General features: G+C 41.6%; 1 protein-coding gene across 1 annotated transcript in view; it reads left to right on the forward strand.

The window, feature by feature from the left end:
* The window catches only part of Naa15-16 (N-alpha-acetyltransferase 15/16), a 183,980-nt gene that overhangs the window by 17,228 nt on the left and 148,539 nt on the right, over positions 1-18,213 (forward strand). The window contains exon 11 of the mRNA XM_071591443.1: positions 3,932-4,145. Coding sequence (XP_071447544.1) covers positions 3,932-4,145 — 214 coding nt within the window. The remainder of the gene's footprint in view (positions 1-3,931; positions 4,146-18,213) is intronic.

Here is an 18,213-nt window from a genome sequence, read left to right on the forward strand (position 1 = left end):
CTTACAAGGTGTAATAGAGGGGTTTAACTAATAATATCTCTCTTGATTTTTCGATCATAATTGCACGGGCAGCTGGTACATTGTTGTGATGGACTTCATAGAGGAAAGTCTCGGACATTTTTTTTTTAAGTTTGCTTTTCAAACGGTTGAATACCATTGCATAGTATGCAACCATAGTAGTTTGACCCTTCTCCAAATAATCAATGAAAGTTAATCCATATGAATCCCAAAAAGCAGTCGCCATTAATTTTTCGACTGGAAGAATAGTTACCACCCTCTTTGGTGCTGACTCCCTGCTGGCAATCCACTGCTTGGACTGTTTCTTGGTGTTAGGCATGTTGTTACCCATTTCTTGCCCAGTAATGAATTAACACATGAGGATGTTGCCGTAGGTAAACACTTTTCCACTTCCAAGGGTTCGAATGCAGTGGAATCTCTTGCAGCGAGCCTAGTTTATTCTGTGATACGAGGTCTGCTCAAAAAGTATTGCAATTTTTGTGTTTTTTTCAAAAATTATTTATTTATTCATGAATATCTATTTTATTCCCCTTTATTTTCCTCTATCATGGAATGAATCCACCGGGAATGCAAACTCCATTTGTAAAAATGAAAAAAGAAAAAAATTGTTTATTTTTATGATACATTACATTTTTACGCATATGATACAATTTCCGAAAATGTGAAATATGAGGTTTTGCTGTATACATAAATATATAAATAGTATTCTGCTATTTTGTCGCAGGTACTTTGATGCAGACTGGACATGCTTACATTTCTTAGTCTTGCTTAATAAGAGAAAACTTGACGCACTGCAATCAAGTGCTCATCAATTCTGCATGCACTCCATCTTCCTTTGCTCCATCAAACATCGGAATCCTTCTCCTCCCTCCACCTTGGTTTGCTTATTATCATCCCCTCAATCAATATTTGATGTCCCGTCCCAAAGTGAAATGTTACGCGTCCACCTTTCCTGCCCTCTATGAATTTCTCTGAACATTCTCTACTGATTAACTGTGCCTTGCACCTCTTTGTACGGTTTCCTTTCCGTCCACTTCACCTTCTCCATCCTTCTCCACACCCACAATATCTCAAAAGCCTCCAGTCTACGTCCATCCTCCTGCTTCGGTAACCACGTTTCCGTGCCAAACATAACCTTGCCAAAGTTTTAACAAGTCTTTTCTCAACATCCTTGCTCAACGTCCCTGCCATCAACTCCCTCCTCCTTGGCTGACTGACAAACCAGAGCTTGGCCATCAGCAAACTTCACTGATTTTATGAACTCCCCGCCGACCTTTTCTCTGGTGACAACCCTGCCTTACTCCTCTTCCAAACACTGCCCATCCGGACTCTCCGTCCCCCACACGTATCTGAGCAGTCTGAAAAATGTACGGGTTGCGAATAAGCCTTCTAATCTACTCCTATTTTTTGCAATATATTGATTAGTTTTCCCTATTCACTCAATGTAACACCTTATCAAGTCTGCAAAACAGGAAAACACGTCCTGATTGTATTCAATGTTACTCTCAGTAAGTAATCTCATAACTGCAATGGCATCGTGTGTGCATCTCCCATTCCTAAACTCAAAGTGATCATCCACTAAGTAATCATTTGCCCTACTCTCCATCAATATGTTTATGATCCACTTCAGTTGCATGTGTTCTATTGCCCTCACATATGGCTGCCTTTTCTTGTTTTGGATGCACACTGATCTAATAAAATCATCCCGCCAAATTCCTCTCTCATAAATGCAATTAATTGGGCCTAAAAAAATTCTTCGTTTTCCTAAACCCTTTAGTAGGGCCTTGGAGATCTTTTCTACCCTTTACAGTCTTATTTGATTGCAATAGCTTTAAATGCCCTTTCTATCTTGCAATCGAATATGCTTGGAAATAAAGTATCCCCATCTTTGTGTACAGTGCTGGTAATGTCTTAACTACTGGTTTAGTATTTTGACCTTATGGATCCTCAATGTACTCTTTCCATCTCTCTTGAATCTTTCATGGTTTAATAAGTAATTTTCCTGTGATATTTTTAATAGTGTGCCTGGGTTTTTCCTTTTTAATTCCTGATAGTTCATTCACCTTTTTATGAATTGTACTCATTTCACCCTTCCTTTGTAAACTCTCCATATCCTCTCACTGCATCTTCCTTCTTGCCTTTTTCGCTCTATCAGTTCCCTGCCTCAGTTTCTGGCATATCTCCCTGTACTCCTTTTGGCCTGTTTCTGTTTTTAAATGGTGTGTCTATTTCCTTCTCTCATTTGTGTTCCCAATCATCTCATCAGAAATCCATGGTTTCCATTTTCTGTTACCTGTTCCTGGATTTTAGTTTGTGGTTTTTGATAACCCATTCTTATCCCATGTTCATATCTTCTCTCCCTAAAAATTCTACCGCCTCTTGTTAATCCTTTATTTTCGCCCGGGTTAATTATTCTGCATTCTAGTTATTTTCTATTCTCTCTGTTTTTCCTTTTGAATCTGTCCTTACTCTTCATTTGTGCTGAATTTTGATCTGAATTTGCATATTTTTCCACTGCCAGGCATGAATCACGCCCTAGCCAGCCAGGCTCTCACTACTTTCCCAGATTCATATTCAGTATTCGTGTCCTTGATAAGGTCATGGCATAAGTATTTTGGTCAGTTTTCCCATTGTATTCATCTCTAGTGTTTTCACCTTTTGTCCCAAAATAACATGTTGGTTTGATAGGGGTTGGTTGCAAGGATACAGCTTACCTAGTGCTAAGCCCAATTCTCAGTCAAATCTTTGAAAAATTCCGTAGTTTTTGAGAAATATGCAATGCATCATAAAGAATAACTGTCTTTGTTATTGTTCATTTCATTAAAATAAGTTCATGTTAATTTTATTAGGATACTATATTGTAAGATTTTTGAATTGAAATCTATAATTGAAAAAAATAGGTACCCAAGTGTATTAAAGTAGCTTACAGTATAATAACTATACTCATGCTTATTAATAATTTGATGGTCAATTTTGATGCCTAACTGTTTGAATTCCACACAGATAAATTTAAAGACCTGTTCAGTGCATTGAGCGTGTGGAGGCAAACGGTAGCACTTTGAATTGGGAACAGAAGAACGCTGACTGAAATATGATTAGTTATTGAATTGACATGAGATTGGAATGTTATCGCAAGGGACTGCTTTTGAGTGAGCTCCTGCAATGCAACTTTTTGAATTAAATGTGATTTGTAGAGAACTCATCCCTATGATACGTTAAGATATTATGTAGAAGTGGAATTGCAGTGAATTGGAAAGAGGCGACACTAATCAGCAATGGCATTCATTGTTCTACTCCTGAAAGAGTTCTGTGGGAGTTTTTAATCAGGGTGGCAATTGGAAACCTTAATGTATCCATCATGCAACCAAGCTATGAGCTACTTTCTCCCAAAGAAGAATGGTCCTCACTGAAAACAGTGGCTTCCTCGACTGAATAAAGTTGGTCCTGCTCAGTGCAGTCCATTGTGCTGTTAATGGTAAAGTGTAAGCTGACTGCATTCGTGGACCACCACAGGCTTGGGTGATCAAAAATTAAAAGGTTTGGAAAGTTGAATCCATGTTAAAAAGAACCTTAGATGTTTGCGCCGCATATTATCAATGGAATTTCATGTGTACCCCACTCACAAATGCGTGCAAATTATATTGCAGTCTGCCCATGCATGCTTGGATTGCTTTGGCCTAAAATCACCAAAATTTGCATTTTTCAAAAATGTAGGGTAAAATTGGCCGGTCGCCTTCTATTTCGGAAGATGTGGTGTGTCACAATTTCGTGGCCTTCGTTCTTTGCTGATGATTTATGTTATGAAACTGAATCTTGAATTCATGAGTGGGGTAATCAAGAGGCTTTTGTTTGAGCTTTTCTTGTGTGTGGCCGTGAATCTCATAGTTGATCATGCTTTCTTCTCTCTCGACAGCACTTTTCCGAGGTGATAGAGGATCAGTTTGACTTTCACACGTACTGCATGAGGAAGATGACATTGCGGTCATATGTTGGACTCCTGCGCCTCGAGGACATACTGCGTGCCCACCCGTTCTACTTCCGCGCAGCCAAGTGCGCAATCGAGGTGTACCTCCACTTGCACGACTGCCCCTTCAAGGACGAAGCGGCTGAGCAGGAAATGAACACAGGTGAGTGCATGAATTGGCAGCGGCCACGCACGCATCTGACCGTGGCGACGGGAGGCGGCTGGGAAAGGTGTGGCCTGGAATGTCAAATGTTGCCAACTGCCGGGGGATATATCTTGAGAGGTGACCCCAGCAACAATTGACAATAAAGAGAGAGGCTGAATCTATTTTCAATTGTATTATGAAGTGAGGCATATCTTGTCTTTGATGATCTTAGTATGCATGGAAGAGGTGTGTGAATATTGAGTCACCAAGTTGCCAGCCTTTGGGTAATGTTAGGCCTTCTGAACAATTAACCTGCATGACCTAATGAGACACACAAATTTTCACTTTTTAACACTCGACGATTTTTATTTTAAAATAATTGTAACCTCATGAGCTCATTGTTATGTCCAAGCAGGGTACTCCAAGTAATAGCTTGATTCTTTAAAATTCCAGTTCATTGGAGTAATAGTTGCATCGAACGATCACGTGTTGCCCACAGCGTGTGCGATGACTTAGCGATTGACACGTTGGTGGACAGTTCATCTTCCTATGAAGCTTGAAGTAAACGTTTTAGACATTTGAATAGGAAATGGAAAATAAGAGGGACTTCATTTTAAATGAACATAATTCCTGGTGCATAAGAGGCTCTCTGATTTCTCGGGTCAGAATTTATAAAAAATTGGGTCAGATGGAAAGGGACCAAGGTATTTTAATGTTAACCCTTTATGAGAAGAAAATGGAATTTTTGCATTAAAAAAAGCCTCTGTATAAACACTTATTAACTGTAGGATCCAGAAATTTGTCATTCGTGCTGCTAAAATCAGAAAAGTAGTTATTTTGACTGTATTTGTCACTTTTCTCGTACAATGTCATCTTCACTTCCATCCAGCGCATTGCTGGACGTTTTAAAAGACTTCATGGCAGTCTCACTGTTAACATTCTCCCATTCACAAGCACTCAGAGTCGATGGCTATCTCATTCTTCCCAACTGGTTGATGCCATGAATAGGAGCATCAACCTACTTAATCATTCTGTGATCTGAAGCGTGATTCACGATTTCAAGTTTAAATGCAATTCCCATCTTCTCTCTTCAGATCCCATGTGACATTATAATTTGAATTTTGCAGCACTTATTTCCCGTGTCTTAAAGTAGATATGTATGATAAATAGAAGGGAATGCATTACGCATGGAACGACACTATTGTGCTGCTTTAGGTTGAGCACCTGTAGGCTTTTAGTTTACCATGAAATATATCTTGTTTTAGCAGAGGGGCGACATCCCCATTTGCCCAATTCGGACAAGTGTCACGTCACCACCACGTTTGAGATGCATCTGAATACGCTACATTTTATATGCTAATGATTTATTTGGGAATGTTTTAGGAAGTACTGTGAAGGAAGTATTGAAGCTTTATTGCTTACTGCTGGTTCAGAAAACTGTTATTAATGGAATTTGTGATATTGTCAACCATTTTATGTGCCTGATGAGGGAAAAAATACTCAATAGGTAGTATTTTTCTTGGTGAATTGGCTTGCAACTGATAGGATGAAGTAATACATGTATACCCTCTGCCCATTAGATTTGGGCTGGTTTTAGAGCTCATTTAGGAGTCGAAAAAGTGCATTTTATGGGCGAGGAAGTACGATAATTTTAAAACTCTTGATATGTGTAAAATAACATAATTATACAAGATTGTCCTCATTTGATGTGTAAATTGATTTTTTAATTGATGAAGCAGATTCACATGAAAAATGAAAGCGCTATTGGTTTTATCTTACATTCACAAATTAATGACCACGAGGGTTTTTGGGACCTTTTAGTGTTATGCATAGTATAGAATCATCAACATGTGGCAAAAGAAAGGTGGAATGACCTATCTTGACATTATTTTCTTTTGATGAGTGATTCCAAATGAATTGATGTCAGTTTTGCTGCTCACATTGTTATGTTAAGTTATGAATGTCATTTTGTGTCCAATCGGTTGTGGACACTAGGCATTTTGAGCCTAAAATCCCCCGTCGATACCTCCATGCGAGGCAAGTTTGCTATGTCTCAGAATTTTTAAATAGGATACCGTAGCATTTAATTCATATCCCTGTTGTTTATACCATTTTAAAGAGTTGAGAATTATCTATTTAGGCCTATAAGTTTCAGAAAGTGAAAGCATGTTACTCAGTGAAATATTTTCACAAATTAAAAAAAAAAACTATTTTGAAAAATTACGAAGTAAAAATCTTTCAAATTCAAGTTTTCAAACTTTAGCAAATCAGATAAAATTACTGCAAAATATTATTTGAAAATGCCAAACATCCAAAAATTGTTTATATGAATTATTTGGATTACCCAACATTATTATAAGAAGTATACCGTGTGGAGGTGGAATATCTATCTCTGGGAGTTGAATATTTGGAAGCATGATTAACACGAGAGTCTATTCATGTCACTGTTCTGACGAAAAATTCCTAACTTCTGAAACTTACTTTCTTTCCTCTTTTGAGATGAACAGAGCATCTTTAGTGCTTGGATGGGATAGATATCCCCCCCCTCCAGAAGTGTTTCCCAGACAGCCATTCTTGTCACGTGGGAAGGGTGTGGCATTGCAGATGGCATATGATGAACTCAAAAGTGCAAATTTTCCTCGCTGGCCTGACAGCACGACACACATGTTCCTCCCTTGTAAATGTTGCTATGCATCTTGCACAGCACTCACATACAAATAAAGTACACCAATCAAAACATAGGGACAAAAAATAACTCAATTGCATCTACTGTCTGCATTCCTGAGTTCCATGAAATCACCTGAAACAGGCTCCAATTGACATCTGTCCAAAATACAGAATAATTGGGAGCTAAGTGAAAAGAATGCGGTTATCCTATTAATTTGTATTTTAGAACACAAATATCTGATGTTTATATTAAATATGCCTTGATTGTCCGAAGCTGTCTTAAAGCCATGAGTTCTGAGCCTTAATTCATGAATGCTCATTATTAAATTTATAAATGGTTGATTATTCAATCTTTCAAGGTTTTAGTTTTTGAAAAATTTCTAACAAGTGTGGGAAGCAATTGCTGGTGCGTGTGCATGAAAGGAAACTGAGGCAATTGCAAATGGGGAATGGCAAATGGAGTAATTGTGATTGAATCATTTGTGAATCAACATATCTCGCAAAAGAGGAGTAGGTCCCCCCGATCAAGATGGAGTCGCCCTTCAATAAATTTGCTTTTTGATGCATCGGCTAAGAAGCTCTATGTCTTTGATTGAAAATCACTTTCTTTGAAATTGTATTGCATGATTTAATATCTTCCAGTTTATCTTTTGTATGACCCGCAGGTAAACAATTATCTATAAATTCCGCTAACCACTACACTTAGAATTCTTCATTATCATCAGTATTTAAATCCCAAGGTTGGTTCACTGCAGCCCTCCATTCTTCCCAGTTCAGTGTTGCAATTCCCTCACCCTCTGATAGCTCCTCTCTTTTACGTCTTTCTTAATCCATCCTGTACACTTCTCTTTGGGTCTCCCTCACGCGATGCTCCCTCCCGCCTGGTTTCTAGCAATCAATTGTGCCTCAAGGTGTACCAGATCTACTTGTTCTTAGCCCTTAGTAGAGAGTTCCCCATGTGGCCCTAACTTCTCCTGCTTCGCCATATACCTTCACTTCCTCATTCCTCACATTGCCCATCCCTTCAATCTCCTGCATTCTCCTCTTCATCTCCATGCTTCAAGGGCCTCTCTACTTCTTCTTCACTGGTCCACTCTCCAAATGTTCTTCATGTCTCTGATCCCCACAGTGCCGTGCTCCATGCAAACGTTTTGACGAACAGCTTCCATGATTACAAAGTTCTTTGAGCACAAGAGTTGCCTCTTCTTCGTCAAATGTCTTCCAACCTATTCTTCTCTCAATGTTGATCAAAATTCTTCCGTCCCAAGTTATACTGCTGCTCAGGAAGATGAACTATTTCACTTGCTCTAGTTTCCCCGTCCACTTCTCTCTTCCACAAACAAGGAACTAAGTTTTCTTCTTGATGCCACCCATATTATTTTCCCAAAGTACTCTGTCAACACCATTCAGAGTTTCCTGCAGGTCCTCTCGCAACTACTGCAATGTCATCTGCAAACTGGAGCATATTAATTTCTTTGCTAATCACCTTCGCTCCTTTGATGCCCAATTCTAGTGCTTCTTTTAGTCCCTCATATTGACTCTTGTGTGCCTCGCTTTTCACTGAATCCCTTTTGATTTTGCCTGAGGCTCTTTTCTATCATTCATTTTCATCTTTGGCCAATTATCTGAGTAAGAATTTGTGGTGTGTTTGACATCAGGCTAAATGTTCCGTGTTCTTTCCTTTTATCTGTTCACAGTTGGTTCAGTTTTGCAGTCATCACTCTCTCCCTGAGGTTCTCTTGTAGTTTTCAGCTGTCCTAGCTATGTTCGAGCAAAGCAAGGCTGGCATCATCCTTTTCTTTCATGCCCAGCGCCTTGTTTGTTTTGACAACTCCCGGTGCCTTGTTGTTCTTCTTTTCCCAAAGCTCTGTTGAATTTGTTTTGCTGGATTTCTGGGCCCCATTTGTCTTCTCCTTCAAGATTTTTGTTTAAATTGAGGCATCTTCAAGTGGATAGGGCCCTTAATATAGTACTTGAAATTATTTCTTCCATCTCTTCCCAAAGTCTTCATCCTCTGTTAGTATCTTTCCGTTAGCATCTAGGATGTTGTATGATAATTTGTTTTTCCTCTCTGAATTGTCAATTCACCGGGCTATCAGCAGTTTTGCTGTATCCTTTCGTGTGTTGTCATTGATTTCCTACCAGCAGCCTGCTTCCCACTCTTCCTCGACTTTTTTGCTTTCTCATAAGATTTGATTTTGGGCCTTACCTTACAAAGGGTTGTGTCGCAAGGGGCGTTTCTCCGTGCGACACAAAGGGTATCAGGGAAATTCAGAATAACTACACTGAGTCTTACCCAAACAATTGTATATTATACAACATCAGTCATAATGCACCATTTACATAGGTATAAGCAAATTATGGATGGCAAGACCCTCGGTAAACCAACGCAAGTGCGGACAGTAGTAAAATGGCAGAACATAACCTGGGACAGGGTAAAGGCAGGGTGGATGCGGCCACAAAACACGTAACCTAGGCAGAGCCCTCGTCCGTCGGGAAGGAAGGGAGTATGGCAGGGTAGACGCGGTGACAACTCACATAACCTAGGCAGAGCCCTCGTCCGTCGGAAAGGAAGAGAGTATGGTATGGTGGACGCGGTGAGGACGAACGTAACCTCGGCGGAGCCCTCGTCCGTTGGAAAGGAAGGGAGCATGGCAAGGTAGACACTGTCACGACACGCATAACCTAGGCAGAGCCCTCGTCCGAAGTTGAGTCAGCAATAGAACACTCTGTCGCGACAGGTGCAACTTAGCCGAAGCATCGCGCCCTACCGGTCACCGCCAGATAACCCACTGACCCCTTTTTGCCCGGCGACCAGGGCTTTTTTACCTAATTTAGGAGAAGGGGGGGGAATACTCCTGAAACTGTCTTTGGTCACGTGGGAGATTCGGAGGAGCCAGGGAAGGAATACCATGGTGCATACTTGTGACATTGTGTCTTTGATCGCTTGGGGTATTCGGAGGAGCCAGGGAAGGAGTACCATGTCACAAACTTGCGACAGTTGCCTTAGTTTTATTTCTGAACTCCTTCAATTTTCTCCTGGCCTCTATGAGTTTTCTTATTTGCGTTGTTATTCATGGTTGATGATATTTTGCTGCCTCAGTCTCGAGATATAGTGGTAGTGTTTAGGGCAGGCAACCAACAGCTCTGGTCATTTGTGCCGTTAGGGATTGGTGGTACAGGAGGAAGGGTGGAGGCAAACCCAGTGTTGGCATTAGCCTACTCCAAATGAAAGGTGCCAAGGCATTCGCAGTTTAATGTCCCATCTGGTGGATGGCATACTCACTCCAGCTCTCCACAAAGCACCTCAAGTAAGAATCATGATACCATTGAAAAATATCTGCTGCCTCTGGGATACGAACCCGGGCCCTCTGGGCAGGAAGCCGGTAAGTTACCCACCGTACCATCTCGATCCCCCCCTCGAGAGATTCAGCTACTACTATTCAGCTGTTTTTTATTTCCCTCCATCATCATTCTACGCTCGTCTCTTTTGTTACTTCCATTGTCCTGACGATGCACAACTTTTCTCGATTGCTTTCCTTCCAGCACCTTTGTGTTCCTTCTGTGTGCATGGGCCACTTTCTTGATTGTCTTTTGCTGCAGTAATTGTAAATGACCACCGGGCTGTGATTGCTGTTTATATCTGCAATTGGGTAGCTTTTACATTGCTTTAACTTGGTTCTTATATCTTGTTCTGACTAGGATGTACTTGATTTGGTCCCCCCCCATCCTCCCACCAACTTCCTTCCGCGTGTATCTTTTCGGATGCTGTTCAAAGAGGAGGTTAGCCACTGCCACGTTTTCCTCGGTGCAGAATTCTATCGGTCCTTCACCCACGGTGTTTTGTTTTCCATGTCCTATTTCTCCCACTCCGTTTCTTCTTGGCCCTCTCCAACTTACTACCTTATTTTACCTACTGTTGACACAGGACCTACCACACTATATTGTTTACAAAACTATCTTGATCTGCTCCATCAGAAATATAATATAATTTAACTTAAAAGTTTGGGAACCTCTATGCAATGAGCTGGCATCCTTCAGCTGGGTAGTTGGGGGACTAGCTGCCCCTGGGCCACATCGGGCCTTGTATTTTTATTCCTGTGTACACCATTTACTTTTTTTTAAACTATTGTTGTTATCGAGTGTAATGGGCCTTCCTATCGTTGTGGTTAGCTGGCACTTGGCAGATGACAATATGTTATTTATGTTAGACCTAGCCCTGGTTTTATTCGGATTGGTTTTATTAGAAACTATGAAAATATTAGTGAATGGCTCTTGTTTTTCTTCGAGCCAGAAAGGATTAGTGTTGGTGTTAAAAAATTGTGGGAAGAAGAGAAGCAGGCAAGGAGCAGATGAGTGATAGAATGCTATTAGTAGCGAGAGGTTAATGTCAAACTTAGTTTTTTATTCACGTTTAAATCATAACAAGAAGGCATTGAGCAGGAGATGAGTGGTTGGGTGGAGGCAGTGATTTGTTGGGACTTCCCTGCATAGCGAATGCTTGGCAGTGATTGTGCTGGGTGGGTGAGTGAAGGGTGTTAGATGAGTTGAAGAATGGAGAGAAAACAATCAGAATTCCCCAGGGGAAATGATTTAGTCAAAGCTAGCACGTGGTTTAAACTCCACAATGAAAATTAGTACTGATGGAAAATGACAGGAGATGAGTGAATTGCATGGGGGTGGTTTGGAATGCGGAATGGTCAGGAGGGAGTGGTGTGCCAAATTGATGAATCGCCCCAGGGGTGATTGGCATTCCAAGTGGTCGGTTCTTCTTTTCAGTACTCTTAGCACACACGTCTTATGCCTGACATCACTAGGCTCTGGAGCACCACATGCTAAGACTTTAAGGCACAACACCATTTTCATGTAGTCATCTGTCACTTAAACATGAAATCTCTAGGTGGCCTGGATTTTACTGATAACATAAAGATCGTAACTGAAATTTTATCTTTTTATTGGGTTTAATTATTTCACCATTTTGCATAACTACTTATGTGGTAGGAATAAGTTGTGGTTATGATTGAATCACCCTTGGATAATAAATTTGATTGAGATTTTAATGAGATATTATTGCCAATAATGACTTTGAATATTCCTCTGTAGCTCGATGGAATGTGTTCTTTCTTTTAATATTGCAAAATGGTGACTTTTACCAAAACAGAAATATGTATGGCAGTCAGTGATGCATTTAATTGTTCTTTAGGTGGCCCGAGCGTATTAACCCAAGAGAACAGATATTTAGATTGCAAACAGACTGTTATTTGTGGAAAAGTAAGCACTGACCAATGTCGGAGGTATCACTTGGGCTATAGTTCTTGTGGTTTCTCGCAAGGAGCCAAGTGCCAGAGGGTATGAGGGCCCAATTGAAGACGAGCAAGCACTCACATGGCTCACATAGTTGGATGTCCGTGAAGTGATGTAAGGGGAAGGGAGTCCCAGTGTCTACTTGGGCTCGCTGAAACTCGTTTGGGAAACACACGAAATGAAACGGAGGGAGGGCCTGAGACGAGAGCCATGCATGAATGTGTGTAGTGCCGTGCTTGTGGAGTAGGCTCATTGTGGCATGCAGTTTGACAGGAAATGCAGCAAAAGAGTGTATTATGGTCACAGTTTCTCTCCCGCTCCATCGCATGGAAGGCAGTTGAGCATTTCCAAAAGTGGATGTGAATGAAAGGAAGTTGGCATTCTCATAATTTATGCTGGGGGTTGTGCGAGAGAAGGGAGGAGGAGGGATATGAACTGTTGGCACGTGATGGGTGATTCCACGGCATAGTAGGGGGGTCAAGGGTGGGTGGAATGGAGCCATGCTGATTGATTGGAGGGTAGGGGGAGCATGCGCTGCTGGATGGTGCTGGGTGGGGTGGACATAGCGTGTTGGAGGAAGCGTACTGCAGGGGCGAATGAGGCATGGTTCCCTGTTGCTGCCATTTTGTTTGAAAATGTTAACTCTTTACGTAACCTTCATATTTTTCAATATCTCCTGTCAATGGTGTTTGTCAAGGTTTTGTTGAGTGGTGTCGTGGCCTGTGTCATTTAAGTTTTGCGCCAAGTTGTGAGTCTTGTTGTGTGTTGTGTTTGTATTAGTCATCATCTGTTGATGTGACCGTGTCTCTGTCCAATGTAGTTTGGATTGTCTTAAATTGAAATTAATTTTGTTTGCTGGATTCTGCTACCGTATCTTGTTTTCCCTTTGGCCTATATGATGTTTTTAATTATTGTAATTAGTAAAAAAGTTTTTTGTTGTCACATATTTAATTATTCTGTGCTGGCAATTTGTTAACTGAGAATGGAAAGGTAGTTGAGTGCGGCCATAAGTTGAATATTCCTTGTGGGTAGTGTGGAGGGTGAAAAGTTGTTTCTTTAAGATCTTCCTAATGACTGGATCTTTCTGGTCGTTTGTTACTCTTACTTACTATCATTTCGTCTTGAGTCTTCTTTGTTCAGTGGAATGCTCACCTTTCTCCAATGGAGGGGGGATTGGTAGCGACCCATTTAACAGTGTCTGGAGTTAATTACCTGCAACCAGGTTTTGCATTTGTTAAAGCCTTAATATTTCTAACGCCCGCTGGGAAAGACCCCACTGAGAAAGGTGAAGCAGGAAATTGCAAGTTGAAATGAATTTGAAGGACATGCCAGTTCCCTTTAATAATTGATATGACATTTTTGAAAGCTAAGATTTCAATCTTGCTGCCCTATTTTGATGCTATAAATATTTTACATACAGGGTTCGTCCGGAAAATAAGTGTACTGAGCTCAGGAAAAAAAATTTATTACACTTTTACATATCTTAAGCTAATATTCCTCAAAATAGGACCCTTGTGAGTCGATACACTAGTTCCAGCGGCGTTCCCATTCCTGGAACGCTCCCGCGAAGGCATCATCGGGAACCTCTCGAAGACTCGTCGTCGACCTCTTCTCTGCCCTCCACGAACATCTTGTGCCACCGAAAGATCATGTTTCTGGACATGGCTGACTCCCCGTAAGCCTGGTTAATCATACCGACAGTTTCGGTAGACGATTTCCCAAGCTTTACCGCAAATTTGATGGAATAACGCTGCTCCAAAAACTTCGGCATCGCGTTCCGTGACGTGGGTCGAGCGTGGAGGTTCGCGTTAACAGAGCTCCTCACTACACCACAGCTCAGAGCCGACTGCCTTTTTCAGCGTCGCATGCCAACATACCCCCCTCCAATCGCAGCCCGTCAGAGCGGTGCTGGGCGCGCCTGGAGCGGCGGGAAAAAATCAGTAGTCAGTACACTTATTTTCCGGACGAACCCTGTAAATATTTCCAACAAAACTAAAATTTGAGAGTTCTTTTAGTTTGATTTAAGTTGAAATTGCATCATGATTATGGGTATTCTTAATTCTTGTCCTCCATATTGCATCACACAACGTATGGTTACTTTTTCTTTACATGAAGTAGAACGTCGTGGATTTGAATTAACTTAATGGTAGAATATCAACCGTTGGCCCATCTAAATGAGAATGCGAAATGCTATTAACATTTCTTCTTTTAATTGATTTTCGATCATTTTTCCGCAATACCACAGTCGTTGAGAACGACGAACTAAGCACATATATGCTCGTCGTCATTTGGTTAGAATCATGAAAAGTTGGGAGTGAAAATTATAATATGTCATCACGTAACTGGCTTGATGTTAAGTTTTGATGTTGAGAGCGATCAGTGTTTCTTAGTCCGTGTTGTGTGGCGTCCGATCGGCGGAGGGAGGGAAGGAGAGGATTGATTGCCGCGGTGGCGGGTGCGCTCGCTTCGCGCCTTCGCCCAGGGTCCACGCTCGAATCCGCGGTGGCGGATTTCCCTGCAGGAAGACAGTCGCCGCTCGAGAGCAGCCGGGGTGCAGTGCACCGTCCGTCAGATGAGACGTTAAATTATTGACCCACCCTTTGGTGCGTTTCGTTAAAGGACAGGCCAATTCCAGCGCCTAGTTTCCTCCACCACCCTTGATCCGGTTCGTGGGAACCCCCAGCGATCGACCGGAATCATGTGCTCGATGGTCACCGGTCAATGCACCTTCCCGCTGGCAGAGGAGAGGTCAGCGGACGAACGCGCCTCATCGACATGTTTGGCACGTGGGGCTAATTTTTACAGATTTGGAATCAGTTATTTTTTATTTTGAAAGGGTTAAATTGCATTAATTTTTAAAAATATTTCTCAAACTGCGTATTGGGGATTTGCTTTAAATTTGCATGATCGCTGCCACTTCGTTTTCGCCCCGAAGTGTTGAAATTCCTTAGGTTACAATTTCTTTGTTCCTCGAAGTTGGTGCGTCACCTCCCTCAATGAAACTTCGTCGTGTTGGCGGCGCCGACGGATTGTGCGCGTTTGCAAGAGGGAGGAGGGGCGAGAGACATTTGGCTATTGGAATAATAACGGCGATTAGAGAGAGAGGTGAAGGTGCGCGCATATGCGGCCGAGTGTCAGCGAGGGAGAGGGACGGACTTTCCAAAAGGCGGGCGGGCGGACCGCGCCCCTCGACTGCCTGCCTCCTTCCGCCCCGCCCCGCCGTCAGGCACTCCCGCCGCGATATGTGGAGCGATTCCGTGACGAAGCCCTCCTTCCGATCGCTCCCCTCCTCCCCCTACACTCTCCCTTGATTCACTTTCCACTCCCAGCGTGCCGCCACTCCCACCCTCTCGACGGCCGGCCACGCCGCGCCGTGGGGCCGCGCATTGCAGCGCTACATTCCCCCGGGCCGGGGTCCCCCCTCCATCACTCCCTCCCACCCACCCTCACTCGCTCACTCTGCAGCTACGAGCCCAGCTGGACCCCCGCGCTCCAATTCCTTCGAAACTACAAGCCACTTACGTAACAAGTCCCACGAATCAGTCGTAAACCAGGCGTAAAACTATCACGCGAAGTGGAAACTTGCTCTTCGCCGTTACAGGTTTTTTTGTCTTAAGGAACTAGGCTTGTGGGTTGTTAGGGTGACCACACCGTCGGAGAGGGGGGCAGGTTTCGATGTAAATTGGGGAGTTTGATATTTGACTCGGGAATGTGTGTCACAATCGTGAAATCCCACGCTGGACGACATTCCTTCTTAGTGGGGAGATCATATCGTGTTTATCTTGCCCTATCTCGCGCGTGGGAGCTAGGAGAAAAGAAAACTATTATCTATATTTTCATAAATACCCCGCAACGCACCAAAAAGGTGCGAGGCAGGGGGTGCAAGCGGCAGCTGTGAAGAAAGGTTGAGGTGAGGGAGGAGAGGAAGGTTAAATGTGTAGGAAAAGGGAATAAACATTCACTTGAAATTATTGAAAATATGTGTAAGCGTGTATGTGCATATTATAATTTTTGGTATTCAACCAGTTGAGGTTGGCTCTTGATGGACATTTGCCTATACATTTGCACAAAAATAAATTACTTACCTCTCCTAAGGAAAAACACAACCTGGCGTAGCACACTTAAGTGAGCCCCTATTCGATTACGCATACTTTATTATACACTCGCACATACATACTCTCACACACATATAACCACACAAACGCATATACACATACATGTGTTCATACACATATAAAAAACCGTAAACACAGCAATCAACCTAAATTTCGGTTTGATAGGTGAACTCTAAATAATATATTTATGTATTATATATATGTATATATATATATGTATGCATATATAAATATATATATGTATGCATATATAAATATATATATATATGTATGCATAAATATATATATATATATGTATGCATAAATATATATATATATATGTATGCATAAATATATATATATATATGTATGCATAAATATATATATATATATATATATATATATATATATATATATATATATATATATATATAACTAAGTCGTAAATCGTGTTAGTTACACCATTTATAACTCGAGAACGGCTGAACCGATTTTAATGATGTTTGGTTTCTTCGATACGACTCATTCCAGAATAGCAGAATAACCATAAAAGTATCGTATCGTCGATTTTCATTAAATTTGATTTTTTGGATTCGTCGCAGCCCATAATATCAGGGTAACCATGAAAATATCGTTGAAGTATCGTATCGTGATATCGCATCGGAAAGTATAGTATCGTCGATTTGAAAGATATTTGGTTTTTGGATTCGTCTAAGCCAAGAATAGTAGAATAACCATCAAACTATCGTAAAAGTATCGTATCGGTACGTCGATTTGAATGATATTTCGTTTTTTGGATTCGTCGCAGCCCAGAGTAGCAGAATACCTACGGAAATGTCGTAAACATAACGTATTGTAATATCGTATCATAGTTAAGTATCGTAATATCGTATCGTATCGCTTAATCAAAGAAATTTCTGCGATGGAAGCGTGGCTCCTGGTCATCCGAATGTGCGTTCTACTGATGCTCTTGGCCGTATTAATACAGTCCACCCGCAGAATGATAAATGCATCTGTTTGCGGTTGTTACTGGTGAATGTTCGAGGGCCAACATCGTTCGAATCACTACGAATTGTTAATGGTGTAGTGTGCCCAATATTCTGTGCTGCATTTCAAGAGCTCAATTTGCCTGAAAGCGATAATCAATGGTACGCGACAATGGCTGAAGCAAATATTTCTGCATCTCAAAGTCAGATACACACATTATTTGCTTTCATCCTTTCGACATGCTTCCCATCCAATCCACGTGACCTGTGGAACAAATACAAGGATAACATACCAGAAGACATTTTACATCGAATTCGTGTAAGTTCAAGAAATCAGGTAAATGAGGAGATGCATAACCAGGCTTTGCTGTTGATTGAAGACATGTGTTACCTCATGTGCCGCAGTTCATTAGGGAAGTTAAGAATTCCAGCGCTAGATCGTGGAATGAAGGGTTATTCTCTACTAGTCTCTACTACTCTATTAATCTTTAAAATCCCACTGCCGAGCTATAATCTATTAATCCTTAATCTATTTTTCCTACCTCCTTAGGATTTCTCCCATCAAACCCCTCTCTTCCCCCACCATACCTAGTACTTCCTCATTTGTTTTCTTCTCTGTCCATTTCAACTTCTCCTTTCTTCTCCACACCTACATTTCAGAAGCCTCAATCTACGTCCATCCACCTGCCCCAGTGAACATGTTTCCGCGGCGAACATAACTACCATTCAAGTCTGTTTCTACGAGTCTTTTCTGAGTATCCTTAATCAACGTCTCTGTCGTCAACTCCCTCCTCCGTGTGAAAGCCTCTTAGCCTAGCCCAATTCTTCTCCCTCTGTCCCTACTACTTTAACCATGTTGGTCCTAAACACTTCCAAGATACGTAAACCGTTCTGCCTGCTCTATTTTTGCTCTCCTATTTTAATGTTTAGCGTAGCTTTTTTCTTTCTGGAAAGTCGCATAACCTTTATTTTATTAATATTTACTCTCATCCCATATCTATCGCACCTAATTTCCAATTCACTCAGCAATGCTTG

The sequence above is a fragment of the Hetaerina americana genome, unplaced genomic scaffold (genome assembly GCF_022747635.1).
Source record: "Hetaerina americana unplaced genomic scaffold, ioHetAmer1.1.p SCAF_47, whole genome shotgun sequence".
Taxonomy (NCBI): Eukaryota; Metazoa; Arthropoda; class Insecta; order Odonata; family Calopterygidae; genus Hetaerina; species Hetaerina americana.